The 15,826-nt window shown below is 42.4% G+C and overlaps 1 protein-coding gene across 1 annotated transcript in view; it reads left to right on the top strand.

Moving 5' to 3' along the window:
- Window positions 1–14,266, top strand: part of TEX52 (testis expressed 52) — a 63,852-nt gene extending 49,586 nt beyond the window's left edge. Inside the window, exon 3 of the mRNA XM_078653820.1 lies at window positions 13,236–14,266. Coding sequence (XP_078509946.1) covers window positions 13,236–13,470 — 235 coding nt within the window. The 3' untranslated portion in view covers window positions 13,471–14,266. The remainder of the gene's footprint in view (window positions 1–13,235) is intronic.
- Window positions 14,267–15,826: the final 1,560 nt, after the last annotated feature.

Here is a 15,826-nt window from a genome sequence, read left to right as displayed (position 1 = left end):
CTGTCAGTATTTAGAAATGACATATTTTCTGGATGGGGAGCCAGTGGAGGTTCCTGAGGTGGGTGGTGGTGTGGGTCCATTTTGGGGAGTGTGAGGATGAGGCTAGCAGCTGAGTGAATCGTGTCAATGCACTTATTTGTCAATATACTTGTGATATGAGGTTTCCTAGTAAATACTTGCATACAACTAATTTCTCATTAGAGTGCAACTATATAATAGCTACGCCTGGATGAGTAAACTGCTCCCACTTAGCGGGCGTGTTTTTAAACCACAAGTGGATATTAAGAGAATCTCAAGGATAGGTAATTTGTTGCACGTTCCATCTGACCACCCACTGCCATCTCATTAGCATCAGGTCTGTTAGTAGCGGAGTGTGGGCCAGGAGCCTAAGCCTGGGTGCAGCATCCAGAGGGCAGAGAGCATGGTGTATGTTTGGTGCCTGTGAGAACTAGCTAATATGCCTCCGTCAGTTCATGATCAAAGGCACCAGCTGTTCTGTCTCTCTGGGCACGCCATCGGATGCTCATAGTTGAAATATAAGCAAGTTGTGGTATATTCCAATAATTCATTAACATTTTAACTTTGTGTATTTATTGAGCGCAGTCCTGTCACCCAGAGGGCATCCTGGCGCTTGACTTTATTATGCAGACCATGCTTCATGACATGTAACTGTGAAATAATTGAGTATCTCTGGCTGGACAGTCCTGACTGCCTATGTTGATCCATAACCTTTGTGTTCCTTAGGATGTATTGTGGTCCACCCCATTTCTGCCCCACTTTCGATAATTTACTGAATTTCTCTGTGTAAAGTACGACCATCTTTTAGTCTATGATCTGTGATGTGGTAAAGGGCTGATGCAAGATTACAACCTGTGGATTGATGTTTCCTTGCAAGCCACTGGCCTGTTCTTAGAAGCCACTGGCTTTTTACTTTATTGCAGAAAGTAAACTATGCTATTCGTTACACCATTGACTTGTTTTTGCATACAGTGTATGCCACCAGCAGTGGTGTAATGTAAAATGATGGGGACTCCTTGCAGAATGTAAGGAGGGGCCCCTGTGTCTCCCATATCTCACAGATATTCATTGACCTTGGGCTCAATTGGGCCTCATGAAGGCTTCTGCGGCCCCTGAAGGGCTTGGTCCCCCCGTACCAATCCCCAATGCCTCAGGGGCATGTGTTGCACCCCAGGCCCCAGTTCCTCTTATTTAATTTACTCATTTAGATGTATTTTTTTCTTTTGTCTCATCCAACTAAGCAACAGAAGAGGTCCATGCTTATTGCACTGGCTCAACTGTGGATGGCTCTGTCATATGATAGTTTTCACTTGGTGCTGGTATCACAAGATGAAAGAAACCCTCATATGCTGAATGTATTTGATCCCAGTACCGTTCTACCTTTAATTAATAGTGTGTTAGATTAAATCGTTCGATTAAACAAGTTCTGACTTAAATCTCTTAAAGCCAGAAGAAAATATTTACTGCCCAACTTTGCGAGGAAAAACTGAAAGTCCATAGAATATAACGTTAGATGGTGTGCAAATACAGTAGTCTTTTTATGAAAAATTAAAATTACTCTTACGCAAGTATTCTCTCTGCTCCCAATACTGCTATGTAACTGATGAATGTGCACCTGCAGCAGCCAACCTGATGATCATTTCTTCTCCCACCACTACATTTGTGACTCTTTATGTCCAAAGTCCCATTCATAAGACATGACATGGGCCAACAGATATCCTATTCTCTTCCAAAATGCCCTCTTTCTCTATCAAGAGCATTTCCAAACCATCCTCTGAGAAATGCGAATCTCTGTCACTGGGCTGCTTCGATAAATTGATGATTAAAATTGAATGAGCAAATATTTGTGATGCACCTGCGTAATCTTCTAATATTTCCCAAACAGTAAAGCACCAAAGGGGTATTTGCTCCTCACTCATGAGAATGGTCCCATTTATGTCAATAGAGGTGGAATATTTGTGTGGAGGTTTGTGTGGTAGAGTTCTATGAAGTATGATGCTGATGGGGGTCAATGGAATGATGACACTGGTTTAATGCACCTGCTGGTGGCTCAGTAACATGCACTGTTGACTTGTGATACAGTGCACCAGAAATGTACTGTTGGAATAGTCCATGGTAGATCTTCTAGCCGGATCTAACGTCATTGGCAATTAAGATAGCAGAATTTAAACTTTACTCTGACCAATGCATCAACATACACTTACATAATGTGTGATCTGGGCTAGGTGAATGGTTCCATGTTATGTGTAAAGCCTCCATTTGCTCCTAGCTTTTTCTCCAGTAGCACAGTACATACTAGATCTTGTAATTGTGTTCTTGCTATCATAATATGAAAAGGAAGACCTAGCTGTACGTGCAACACGTGGTGGAGGGTACATGCCAGTTATAACTTCATCCCTCAAAGATTGCGTGGAATAATTAATTTGTGTTTTGATGGTTGTATGTCTAGTTTACACATCATAGCCCTGGTAAGTGTCTGGCAGAGGGCAGAATATGAAATTAAAGTGTGTTGTGAGGTGCCGTACATGCTGACACTGGCATCTCCACATGTCATAACGGGCTAAGTGGTAGACCCTATAGTCCAACTCGGCAATGACCAAGACAATATTGCACACTAGTTGTAGGGAATAAAGGGTTGCTCTATCAGTGTGGTCCAAGTGCTTGAAGTGTGGCTTCAAGACCCTGACTATCCACTTAATGACTCAGCCTGTGCAGTGCTGAACCTCTGTTCTGGTACTGTAATAAGCCAGCGGGAAACGAAGTAAGAGACCATAGACAGTCGAGAAGATTCATTAGTGTTTGAGGCTGTCACCAAACACATAGCAGACAGTCACATTTGTGACTTGGATTGCGTTCTATTTTACCAATATGGAAGCCATGTGTGTATTAAACCAAGTGATGTCACTGATGCCATGCTCCTTACACATTTCCTTTGCTGCTAGTACTCACCAAACACTTGTTTCCATAGCTTACGACCTGCAGTGGTGCTACAACTGTTAAGCCGCATGAGATGAGTCTGTTGAATCATGCAGCAGAAAACCTCTGGTACACATGCTGGATGTGTACCTCAAAAAACCGTATTGCAATGTCCCCACGTTGGAGAATGACAGAAAAATGGGTACCTACAAGGTTGGCTGCCCACTAAGCAAATTCATTTACTGGACACAACCACTAGAGCTCACACTCAGTGTTGCAAATGAGTAAGTTCTCACAACATCAAACTATTGTATCAATAATGGACATATTAGCATATCAGTATATTAATGATTTCATGTGACAAGAAGCACTCCACATCAAAATTTTGTATTTATAAAAAATAAACATAAGTTTATTACACATTTGTCTTGAATTTTTAAAAACAGATATATTGTACACAACAAATACTACAGATACATAATAATTGTACACAAATTTTTTTTAAAAATGTTCAAAGGAACACAGGTCGACGCGGCGTTTCGGTTTAAAAAACCTTCATCAGGACAGTTTCTAAAAAGAAACACAATATTACTACAATATCATGACAAAAATGTGTACATACATAGAAAACAATAATGCAGCTGTCACCTAATAAGTCACATCATTTCATTTCAACGGTCTATAACGGTGTACTCTCTTGAAAGATTGCGAGAGTTGTCAATTTATAAAACAGTATTGTTGTTGTGTGAAACAGTCTTTTTTTAGAGAATCTGTGTATAAACATAAGTGGGGATCAAACTTATTTCTGGCCTTTATCTGTACCCCTATAGCTAAAGGTTTTTATCATATCCCGAATATATGGGACGTCATTATCTTCACATGTGGACCCAAACCAGGACACATCTAGGCTTTGTCACCACAAAAGCCGGTTACTGAATAACTGTGACACCGATCACAAAAACTGAAGGTAAGACATCCTCATACGAGTGGCCGGTTTATTGACATACCCGCCCATCAATAAATGAATTAGATCTCTTATTCCGGAGACTCCCAGTAATATCATTATCTTGTTACATTTCTTAAGCAAATTCAATGGTACAACCATTAGCCTAAAAAAAGACTGTTTCACACAACAACAATACTGTTTTATAAATTGACAACTCTCGCAATCTTTCAAGAGAGTACACCGTTATAGACCGTTGAAATGAAATGATGTGACTTATTAGGTGACAGCTGCATTATTGTTTTCTATGTATGTACACATTTTTGTCATGATATTGTAGTAATATTGTGTTTCTTTTTAGAAACTGTCCTGATGAAGGTTTTTTAAACCGAAACGCCGCGTCGACCTGTGTTCCTTTGAACATTTTAAAAAAAAATTTGTGTACAATTATTATGTATCTGTAGTATTTGTTGTGTACAATATATCTGTTTTTAAAAATTCAAGACAAATGTGTAATAAACTTATGTTTATTTTTTATAAATACAAAATTTTGATGTGGAGTGCTTCTTGTCACATGAAATCATTAATATACTGATATGCTAATATGTCCATTATTGATACAATAGTTTGATGTTGTGAGAACTTACTCATTTGCAACACTGAGTGTGAGCTCTAGTGGTTGTGTCCAGTAAATGAATTTGCTTAGTGGGCAGCCAACCTTGTAGGTACCCATTTTTCTGTCATTCTCCAACGTGGGGACATTGCAATACGTTTTTTTGTCATTTCCCCCGGTCCCAATTTGTACCTGAGGGGGCCCCCTATACTTTCTTCACATACCTCAAAAAACCACCACTGGGTCTGGGCCCCCAACAGCAAGGCTAAGCCACGAAATACTATTGAACAACAAGATGCCGATACTGTCTCACTATTTTCTTTAAATCATCAAAACCATAAGAATTATACGCTATGGTCTATTGACACAAAAATGTCTGAATGAATCTTTTTGTTTTATTTTAAAATTTTCTTCTCAAACAAGAATTTTTGGTTATTATTTCACCAATTCATTATACATTACAAGACTTCCTATACATATATAAATTTACACAATATTTACAAACAACCTTTTGTACAATATCAACAATATCAAACACTTTTTTTTCCTTCAAAAACAATCATACCCTCATCCATCCACAGCCATTCATATCTACATACATACACACACACACTGGAATTGAAATATTCACAGTAAGCCATAAACGATAAATTTCCATCAATAAACTTTTTGTTAGCGAAAGTTTTTTGGATTACTCCTTTTGTTTAGATGGCATAAATTGTCTACGCGTTTCGAACTCACACAAGTCGAGGAGTTCTCATCAGGACAACAGGCTGTAAAAGAAAAGGAGAACAAAACCTTCCTTTAGGGACATGACAGAAATGGTGGTAACCTTGCTCAAACCTCCATTACTCAAGCTTCCTTATCTTACCTCTAAGATTTTAGAGCTGACTGGGGTTAAGAAATTAACCCGCCGAGGCAACAATATGTCCAATGGAAACATAAATCTGTGTGACAAAAGACACCCAATCAGTCCCAAGTACACAGTGTTTTCATTAAAAAACGGTTTGATGTCATGTGGGACAGTGAACTTACTTGTGAACAGAATCACGGAGGTCAAATGAGGGACACGGATGCAGCCAGCCCTGTGGAAAAGGTAGATGTGTTGAGACTCACTTCGTGTTTCCATAGGGGCTCTAATCAAGCCTTCTAGACGCTAATGCTTACTTGTTAATATGTGGCTGCTGTCCACAATGGGATTCACAGGAAACGGGTGGACTCTAAAAGGGGTAGATATTAATGGTTAGTTACCCAGTCGCATTGAGTTGTACGGCGTATTTCTCTCAGACTCGGTGATGTGTACAGATCATACCTAATTAAACGGCATCCCGGTGTTCCCGCTTTGTTCGGAGCGTATTGGTTCTCCCTGATCCGTACACATCACCCAGCTCTAAAATCTTAGAGGTAAGATAAGGAAGCTTGAGTAATGGAGGTTTGAGCAAGGTTACCACCATTTCTGTCATGTCCCTAAAGGAAGGTTTTGTTCTCCTTTTCTTTTACAGCCTGTTGTCCTGATGAGAACTCCTCGACTTGTGTGAGTTCGAAACGCGTAGACAATTTATGCCATCTAAACAAAAGGAGTAATCCAAAAAACCTTCGCTAACAAAAAGTTTATTGATGGAAATTTATCGTTTATGGCTTACTGTGAATATTTCAATTCCAGTGTGTGTGTATATGTATGTAGATATGAATGGCTGTGAATGGATGAGGGTATGATTGTTTTTGAAGGAAAAAAAAGTTTTTGATATTGTTGATATTGTACAAAAGGTTGTTTGTAAATATGTGTACATTTATATATGTATAGGAGGTCTTGTAATGTATAATGAATTGGTGAAATAATAACCAAAAATTCTTGTTTGAGAAGAACATTTAAAAATAAAACAAAAAGATTCATTCAGACATTTTTGCGTCAATAGACCATAGCGTATAATTCTTATGGTTTTGATGATTTAAAGAAAATAGTGAGACAGTATTGGCATCTTGTTGTTCAATAGGATGTGTACCTCGGCATTATTGACTGATTGTACATTGATCGGCTTTAAGCGTTACGACTATGATGACGATGTCCAAAGTGCGGGAATGGCTATAGTCGACACGGTTTGCAGTCCAATACACTAAGCATATGCAGGAAATCTGCTGCATTGCAAAACTACTTTGCTGTGCGTCGCCGATTTGCCCACAGCCTGTCATGGTCAAGGTAATGGTTGCTGAGACATCACAACATTGTCCAGTTAATGCCATTTCGTGGGGGTCCAGAGCACTCTTAGAGTGCAACTGTTATCTTAACGCCCCAAACTACGCCCCCCCACCATATCTTAAAAGATATGGCACAGTTTTTCACTATCATTTTTGTGCAGCATAGCAACTTTGGTTGCTGTATAACATCAAAAGTTAGTAAATTCTCCCTTAGTTTATAGTTTTCAAACTTTTTCTCTATAAGTGTTTAAAACATTTTTGGGATACAATTTTTGCTGAAAATGTATTTGAGCACTTTTGTCATGGCAACCAAATTGCAAAGGCATACTTCTCCTGTGGTGTATGTGCGGCTGTGAGTGGTACACTACATAAAGGCCCGTATTTCCCAAATTGGAAGGCATGTGAAGGTGGAGGAGCCCTCCCAAACAGATAATGAAAGAAGAAGAAAAAAATAAAAAAAACATTCACTCTCTCCAGTGCACTAATCTGTCTCACCTTATGCCTCTCTCAATATATATTCTACCTCCACTCTCTGACTCATCCTATACCTCATTCTACTACTATGATCTCCAAAATAAACCTTTCTAGACTCTTCCCCCTCTACCTCTCCATGGCTCACCCAAAACCTAATTTTACTACTATGATCTCCCAAGCAACCCCTTTCTAAATTCTTCTCTCCTGTATCCCTCCTTTGACTTGACCCAAACCTCATTTTACTACTATGATTTCCCTAATACCTTTCTAGAGACTCTTCCCTCCTCCATCTCTCCTTCTACTCATTCCAAACATCATCTTACTACTATTATATCCCAAATTACACTTTCTAGACGCTTCCCTGTTCTATCTCTCCCTTATCCTATTCAATCCAACTAACAGACTTGCATGTCCACTCCTCAAATTTACACATATTTCCCTTTACCAACCGCCACATTGTGGGTTCTGGAGTAGGGTGCTAGTCTCCGATAAGCCCTTTGGCGCCTCATCAGCGGTAGTAAGTGTTATATAAAGACAATCACAATTGTATTTGCAATTACTTGTCGTCTGACCTGAGCCACATGCCACGAGGTGGAGGGCGGCACAATCACAGGCATGGCCAGTATTTGCTTGTGATAGGTCTATTGGGAATGTGAGTGCAGCCTCCTAATCAGTGAGAATGTAACTAATCCCTCTGATGCATCTCATTCTCAGCCAATCGTCACTCTTTCCTTAATGTCTTATCAATCAGGTCTTGATATTTTGGCAAACGTCTCAGGATTAAGAGAACTGGTATTATGCATTAATGGTGGATGATCAGTAGCTAATTAGCCAGGGCAAAATTGTCATTAGCTGTTGTAAGAGGTTGATTCAGAAGTTGTGCGTCAGGTTGAAGGTTAGTATGCTTTCGTTGGTTGTAGGTTACTTGTTTTCATTTTGGATACACGCCTTCCTTTCAGGTTCATCATTTTTTTAAATAAGGCATGTTGGAACTAATGATAGTTAGGTCTGAATGTTTTATGTGTTGTGTAGCTGTTTGGGTTGCAATGTTACTTTGCATATACACTGTCTGGCCTCTGTGTGGTGCATGATGATTTATTTAAAGACTAGATAAGTGTGGATTATACTAGCTGGAATTTCCGAGGTAGACGTGTGCATATGTATCCCGGGTTTTGTGAATCCCCACTCTTTAATAACTTGTGTGTTGTGAACTATAATGTGCACTGGATTCCCGGAGTCACTTCTTTGTGACTTCCTCGCCTCTCCCACTTATAGTGACACACTCTTCGGACGCTGATATTTTTTGCACCTAATTTTAAATTTGTAAGAATAGGAAATATGGAATTGTGGTGTAATTTCCACATCTAGACGTTTATTTTTCTGCAGTTTCTTTGGAACATTTAAAAAAATGTTATGTTACCTGAAGAAAACTACATTTTCATAACTTAATTTGGTTATTCAAATTATTTATTTGTAAGCTTTTGTCACCAAACAGATGACTTCATCCGGCTATTAATAAACTCTGTATAATTATTTTGTTGTATTTTAATGGTGTATTTATTAAGTATATTGGCAATTGTATACACGTATTGCCTTTGGCGCAAACAACAGGTGTAAATCAATGGTGCTCAAATAATTGACCTTCCAAGGATACCCTTTTTAGGTTTTGCCCGGCGAAAAGATGCGCTCTGCGCATCTTTTTCGCGCAGGCGAAAACCTGATGAGAACTGTAGTGTGGGTTTGGGTCGGCCCTCGTCATTCATTGGCTGGCTCCATAAATGGAGCCTAGCCATTGGACGAGGGGCCTGTCCGTCAATGCCGGACCAGATTCGGGGGCGTTCCCGAGATTCTTTGGCTTTTGCCGACGTCACGCGACGTCAGCCGAAAGCCGGGAACGCCCCCGAATCTGGTCCGGCATTGCCGGCACTTCTGCGTCTCTCCACCCCCCTTTCCCGCCCCTCCCGCTTGTTCTTCATTGAAATGAATAGCTCGGGAATACCTTTAGTTGTCTTGGATGTCTCGAGCGCTGTATTCCCCTTCAAGCGGGAGGTGCCTTTCCCAATTCTGTCAGACTCTTTGACACGGGTTTCCCCTCGAGTGTTATCCTTCACGGCACTCAATGCTTTAGGTGCTGCAGCGGTAGCTCGCATTGGTGTAGTTACACTGTCTGCACCCGAAATTTGTAATAATTCCGGCTCCCCCTGCTTCTCGGATCCAATGGCCCCCTGGCCACGACCTCTCCGACCTTTGGGAGGCATTCTGTGAGAGCACGCCGACTTTCCGGTAGAGACGCCGTTTTCCGTAGTCCGACTGCACCAGGTGTGTCGTCTTGCGAGAACCGCCCACAGCCTCATTGTGAACCGCTTCTGTTTGTGTTTACTACGTGCAGTGGGCGTGTCGGTTTCCATCCAAGCCTGTGCTGGCAGCCTGCCCCTTGCAGGGCCTTGCCGGGTGGTGCCTGTGCTCTCAGCCGCGCGCATCTCTGTCGAACAGCGCTGCAGTCGTGTATTTTATGCAGATTCAAGATTGTGTACTATAACAATGGGTTTATTGCCTCTGGGATGAGTCGAATTCCGGGGAACTATGATAAAAATATGGAGCTGTTCCTGCTTTCCAAGCCCTGGTTATAATGTGTGTAGGTTTGTTTGCTAGCTTCAGCTGCTGCGTTTTTTTCTCCCTCTCCTCCCCCCCCTCCATCCCCCCTCGTGTTACTGTTTGCCAGCGCTAATTGACTCAATCGTTTCCCCGCCACCTCGTATCCCTTTGCTCCTCTTAAACCTGCCACTCACGCGCCCTGCCCCATCCCATTAATGGCCTCGCATGGGCCTCTGTTATGCTTGTCACCATACACTTTATGTTCTTCCCACTGTTGTGCGCTGATGGGACTCGGGGGAGCCGTTTGTCATCCAAACAGTTGTTTTGTTGGATGTTAATTCCCGGGGGTTGGTGTACAGTATCTCTCTAATTCCTTATATAACTCCACGGCTCCAGATCCCAGCCCCGCTCCTATCTGGGTCACTGGGTCACTGCTCCTCCCGCAGTAATGTCTCCACCCGTGCCTGTGTGCGCGCGTGGAAATCTGTGCGGGCCGCAGCCGACTCAGTGCGCATGCGTGACTTCAGATCTAGCTCCACCCTTAAACCACTGTCACCAAGCAGTGCACATGCAGGGCACAGCCAGTAAAGGAGCCCTTACAGCTGGATTTGTGAAGCCCAAAAGCAAACGGAGGCACATAGTCAAGCCTGCAATCCGAGTGTGTGACGTTTTACTCACTCTATGGTTCGAGATGGCGTCCTGGGACTGATTTCTGTCGGTTTCTAGTTATGTTATGTTGATTTGTAGAGCGCGTCAATTTCTTTTAGGGTTCGCTGCATGAATTTTAGATGTACCCTTTGAAAACACTGTAGGGTTGACTAGTGTGTGAATCTGTTTACCTACACCTTTATCAATGCAGCACCAAGGACCCTTTTAAATTTTGGTCGCCATAGTGCGAGTATGATACTCTAACATTTTCGAAGGTCGCCAGTAAATACTTGCTCGGATGAAGCTGTAAAATTGTATAATAGTGAAATATGTTGACAATTGGTATGCAGTTTTCGAGAGAATAGACTCACTTTTGTATAGAATGGCGACATACCTACACTATAATTTGTGGGGTGGTGTAGACCGAGGTTTTTTTATGACACTGGAAAGGTTTCTTAGTATAGAGTTATCCAGCGTGCCCCAACTCATTACTATCACTTAGAATAGTGATGAGTTGAAGGAGGGCTCTCGGTATAAGGCAGCAGCACTACCTTGCACTGGTAGGGACAACACCAGGGGCAGTACTCTGGGTAACATAGCTTCACTCAGGTGATGTAAGTCCGGAATGATTATTTTTGCCATTATTTCCTTCGAACATTAATGAAAACACGAGTGGTCAAATTGGTTTACCTGACCCTTACCCTTCCTAGAGGAGTTCACGCATATTTTCAAGGGATACCCTGTTTTGAAGTTCTTACTCTTTCTTTTTAAATTGTGGTTTTTTTAACAAGGGTTTTCTTTACTGTTTGATGTATTTTAGACCTGTGGCATCTTCCTTGTTATTTGTCAGGTAACTCTTGCCTCGGTTGACTGATCTGGGCACTGTTATTGTAGCATATTTTTTACACATTTTTGAAGTGCCTTTGAATGCATGGAAGGTTGTGCACTACCCTCCATGTAACATTCCTTTATCCTTCATAGGTGTGTAGAGACTAATGTAGGCGTCAGCAGGACACTGCTCTAGATGTAACGTGCCTTTATCCTGCAAAAATTGTGTCGAGATTTGTCAAGACACTAGCAGGGCAGTGCCCTCCCTGAAACGCTGCTTCATCCTGCATTAGTGTGTGGCGAATGTGTCGACGTCAGCAGGACAGAGCTCCGTGCTTATTGTTGTGGTTACCACAAGGCCTGCAATCTAATATTCTTATCCGAGTGTCTGCATGTTTGTTTCCAGCTGATATGTGCAGAATGTAAAAAATCCGGTAGACCCGGAATACAGATAACTGCCCTGGAAACCACAGTCCTGTCCATTTTCAGAGAGCGCAATGGAGAGCACTGCGGTGCATGTTGGGTTGGTTCCTTGGGGTGCACTCCCGGACTCGCAGCTGCAGCTTTAACAATTTGGCGTGGTTTCCGTAGACTTTACTACTGAGGCTTTAATTTCTGACTTAATAATCTTAGTTTTGGCACTTGAAGCATTTTGTAAGAGGCCCTTGCCCCCATTGGGGCGAGAAGCACATGGTGGGGTCTCCTCGCTTTTTGGAGACCGACCCTTGCAATGGGCTCTCACCTAAGAACACCTCCACACTGCGCCTCCAGTGATCTTTCTATCTGACCAGTGAACAATTCAGTACCTAGACTGTTCAGTAATTTGTGCTCTTTGCTTCTCTCCTCCTAATGCTCTACCACACCCACTTTCACCCTCTTACATTGCCTTGTATTCAGCAGTAGGTCTCTAACCTTTCCTGCCTCCTTCAGTGGAAATCTTTAGTTTAATTCACTACCTTGTGTGGGCAGATGAACTTTGATATTTAAGTAAATGCTCGTATTCTTTGCCTTGTCACAGATCTGCTTGGTGGCGGGAGATGAGTTTTACAAAGCGCTAAGATTCCTCCCCTGTTTGTGTGTGAGGGGTGTTTTGACGGCCCTCTTCCCTTAACTTGCATCACCTCTTGCCCTCCAAATCCCTCCTCATATGAAGGTCATGTAGCTTCATGTGATTTGTTTTGTTTAATCATTTTAGTGGATTAACGAAACCAGGAATGTCAATAAAACAATAACAATAACAGGGCAAACAAAGTAATCTTTTTTTTGGTTTACTTAAAAGGATTTTAGTTTATTAGCTTGGGCCTATTTGATCTTCTTTGAGTTATCTAAAATCTCCTCTAAATTGTTACACTCCTTCTGAAGTTTGACCTCTGCGAAACAGAGCACCTTCCCTTCCACCATCTATACAACCTCGCTGATAAAGACATAGAGCCTTATTTAGATCTTGGCTGATGGAATAATCCATCACAAACGTGACGGATATCCCCTCTGCCGTATTATGATCTCCATAGGATATAATGAGAAGGGATATCCATCCCGCTTGTGACCGAGTATTCGCCACCGTCAAGATCTAAATCAGGCTCATAGGGAAGCTTTGTGTGGCTGTGTGTGTAGGAAGCTTTGTGTGGCTGTGTGTGGGGGGGGCTTTGTGTGGCTGTGTGTGTGGGGGGCTCTGTGTGGCTGTGTGTGTGGGGGGCTCTGTGTGTGTGTGGGGGGGGCTCTGTGTGTTTGTGTGTGTCATTTGCGAGAGATAACGCTAGTGGCATTGTAAATGACAATGCCATTTATTTATGTTAAAAAAACATAAATAAAAATAATGTCAAGAGCAATGCCAATAGCTCTAACTTTAACAAAGGCAAAACCATTGCATTGTAAATGCTTGTTTTTCACTGAGCCTGCCCTGTTCTGATTTGTGGCTTTACATAGAGATCTAAGTATCAGCCACATTAACCTACTGACCTATGTCACAGACACTAACTCTGAGTTCTGTTTCCTCTTGTCCAGATACCCCATAAGAGGATCTCCTAACAAGCAGCCCATGGCTTCTTCCTGGGGGGCCGGTGATGACAGCTTGAACACGGCCTCTCATCAGCAATGGAAGCCATCGAGGCTCACCCTGGAAGAGAAAAGCCTCATGTACCAGCAACTCATGACAAGATACCATGAAATAGTCACACCGCGAAGTGAAGTAGCACACTGCAACAGCAGAATGACCACAGAGTGGAACGTGATGATATAGCAACTAGAGACAGATCCTCACATAACAAGCATCACAGAGGCTTCGTCCTCTAGTTAGCATGAGGTTCAGATACTCTGCAGGACCACTCATCGCTGATCACAATTACATGGCAGAAATGTGCTATGTGTTGTTTTTGACATGTTGTGTTTCCAATCATTTGACGTTTGGGTTCATCTTCTCATTGAAGGAATACCACAGCTCTTCAACGTTCTTATCTCAAAAAACACACTCAAAGAAAAAGATGTCTTTACAGAAGTGCCATTGTAAACTTGGGGTGTCACTGGAGTGTCCTTGAAACATGGCAGAATCACCAGTATTTCAGCATCTTCATCTGGTTTAAGACTGTGTTTAGAGTGCAACTAAGACACAACATAGAATATCACAAACTTTGTACTGATGGAACAACCATATTTCTTTCATCCACACCTGGAGCCTCGCACTTTGACTGTTTCACAGCAGTGACATTTTTAAGGCAGCTTGATGATGGTCTCGTCACCAGAAGGCCATTTCGCTCAGTCCACAAAAATCACTAGATCTTCTTTGAGAGGAAGTGAAGGAGAAGAGGAAAGCATGTGTGAGTGTGCTTGTTTGTTTCAGTGCAGTGGGGAAAATGCAACTGAGTTGAGTTCATACCCTTTCCTGATTGGTACCTGATCACAATAGAAGCTCATGATCAGCATATCAGGTGATTTATTTTCTTCTGTCAGCATTGGTCATTTTTAGGGCTAATAATATTGATTTTGATAGCTTTAAAATCGTTGTTGGTTTTATATGATTACAGAAAAAAATAAATTAACTTATGTCATTCATTCTTGAAAATTCATTTAATTGAGGACTTGGTAGAGCAATCTACCCTGCATTGGTTCACATCTGTGAAATTGTGGTACTACTCCTAATTTTTTAATTTTAGAATTATTAATATTTATATAGCACTTACTATGCTAGGGTTTCTCAAGGCTCTGGTCATTAAAGAAGCTTACACGAATGAGAGCAACATGCCTAGCCAGAAGAACGTGCAAAAAGAACAATTGATGTACAGAATGCAGAAGAATGTCATACATTCACCCTAGCACAGAGATCTGGGCTTAAATTCATCAATTTTTGGCTCCCCATGCCGTTCCAGTTTGAACCCAGCCATATGCAAATCAGTCTTGACCCTGCACCCAATGGGAACAGTCCAGCCTGAACTGCTAGACCCTCCCTGGACTGGAAACAAGCATCCTTGGAACACTTTTGGGTTTCACCTCTCATCAGCCAGGTTAGCTTCACTCCAGTGGCATGGAGAGCACGGGACCCACGTCGGGGCATACCCGTCTCACTCGGGGTGACAAATGCAAAAAGAACAATTGATGTCATACATTGTTGAGGGGTGTTACTTCGAAACCGGTCCAAGGATGCTTGTTTCCGGGTCAGGGAAGACCTGGCTTGGTAGTTCGGGCTACACTGTTCCCATGAGGCACAGGTTCAAGACTCATTTGCATATAGCTGGGTCTGACCTGAGGTGACATCGTGAGCTAAAGAAAGATGATGGATTCAACCCAGATCTGTGATTTGGGGCGAGTGTCTGAAAAGTTTTAGCTCTCCATCCATCATCTCTTTTGTGTTTGCTTTGATCGCCCTAAGTTGGCAGGGTATGCCTTTGTGCAGGGTATGCCCAGACGTGGGTCCCTTGCTTACTTTGCCACTGGATTCAAGCTAGCCTGGCTGATGAGGAGTGTTATCCCAAAATCGGTCCCAGGATGCTTGTTTCTGGTTCAGGGAAGACCTGGCTTGGCAGTACGGGCTGGACTGTTCCCATGAAGTACGGGGTCAAGACTGATTTGCATATAGCTGTGTCTGAACAGAGGTGGCGAAGTGAGCTTAAGAATAATGATGGATTCAACCCAGATTGGTGACTGGTGGTGAGTGTATGAACAGTTTTAGCGCTCCGTCCATCATCTCTTTGTGTTTGTTTTGTTTGCCATAAGTTGGGGTGGGTATTACCAGACGTGGGTCCCTTGCTCACTTTGCCACTGGATACAAGCTAGCCTGGCTGATGAGGGGTCTACTCTTACCCTGAAACCAATCCCAGGATGCTTGTTTCCGGTTCAGGGAAAACCTGGCTTGGCAGTTCGGGCTGGACTGTTCCCTTGAGGCACAGGGTCAAGACTGATTTGCATATAGCTGGGTCTGAACAGAGGTGGCGAAGTGAGCTAAAGAATAATGATGGATTCAACCCAGATTGGTGACTGCTGGTGAGTGTATGAACAGTTTTAGCGCTCCGTCCATCATCTCTTTTTTTGCCCTAAGTTGGCAGGGTATGCCCAGGCATGGATCCCTTGCTCACTTTGCCACTGGATTCAAGCTAGCCTGGCTG

This window comes from Lissotriton helveticus, chromosome 1_1 (genome assembly GCF_964261635.1).
Source record: "Lissotriton helveticus chromosome 1_1, aLisHel1.1, whole genome shotgun sequence".
NCBI lineage: Eukaryota > Metazoa > Chordata > Amphibia > Caudata > Salamandridae > Lissotriton > Lissotriton helveticus.
The sequence above is the reverse complement of the archived record's forward strand: the minus strand, read 5'-3'. Positions and strand labels throughout refer to the sequence as shown.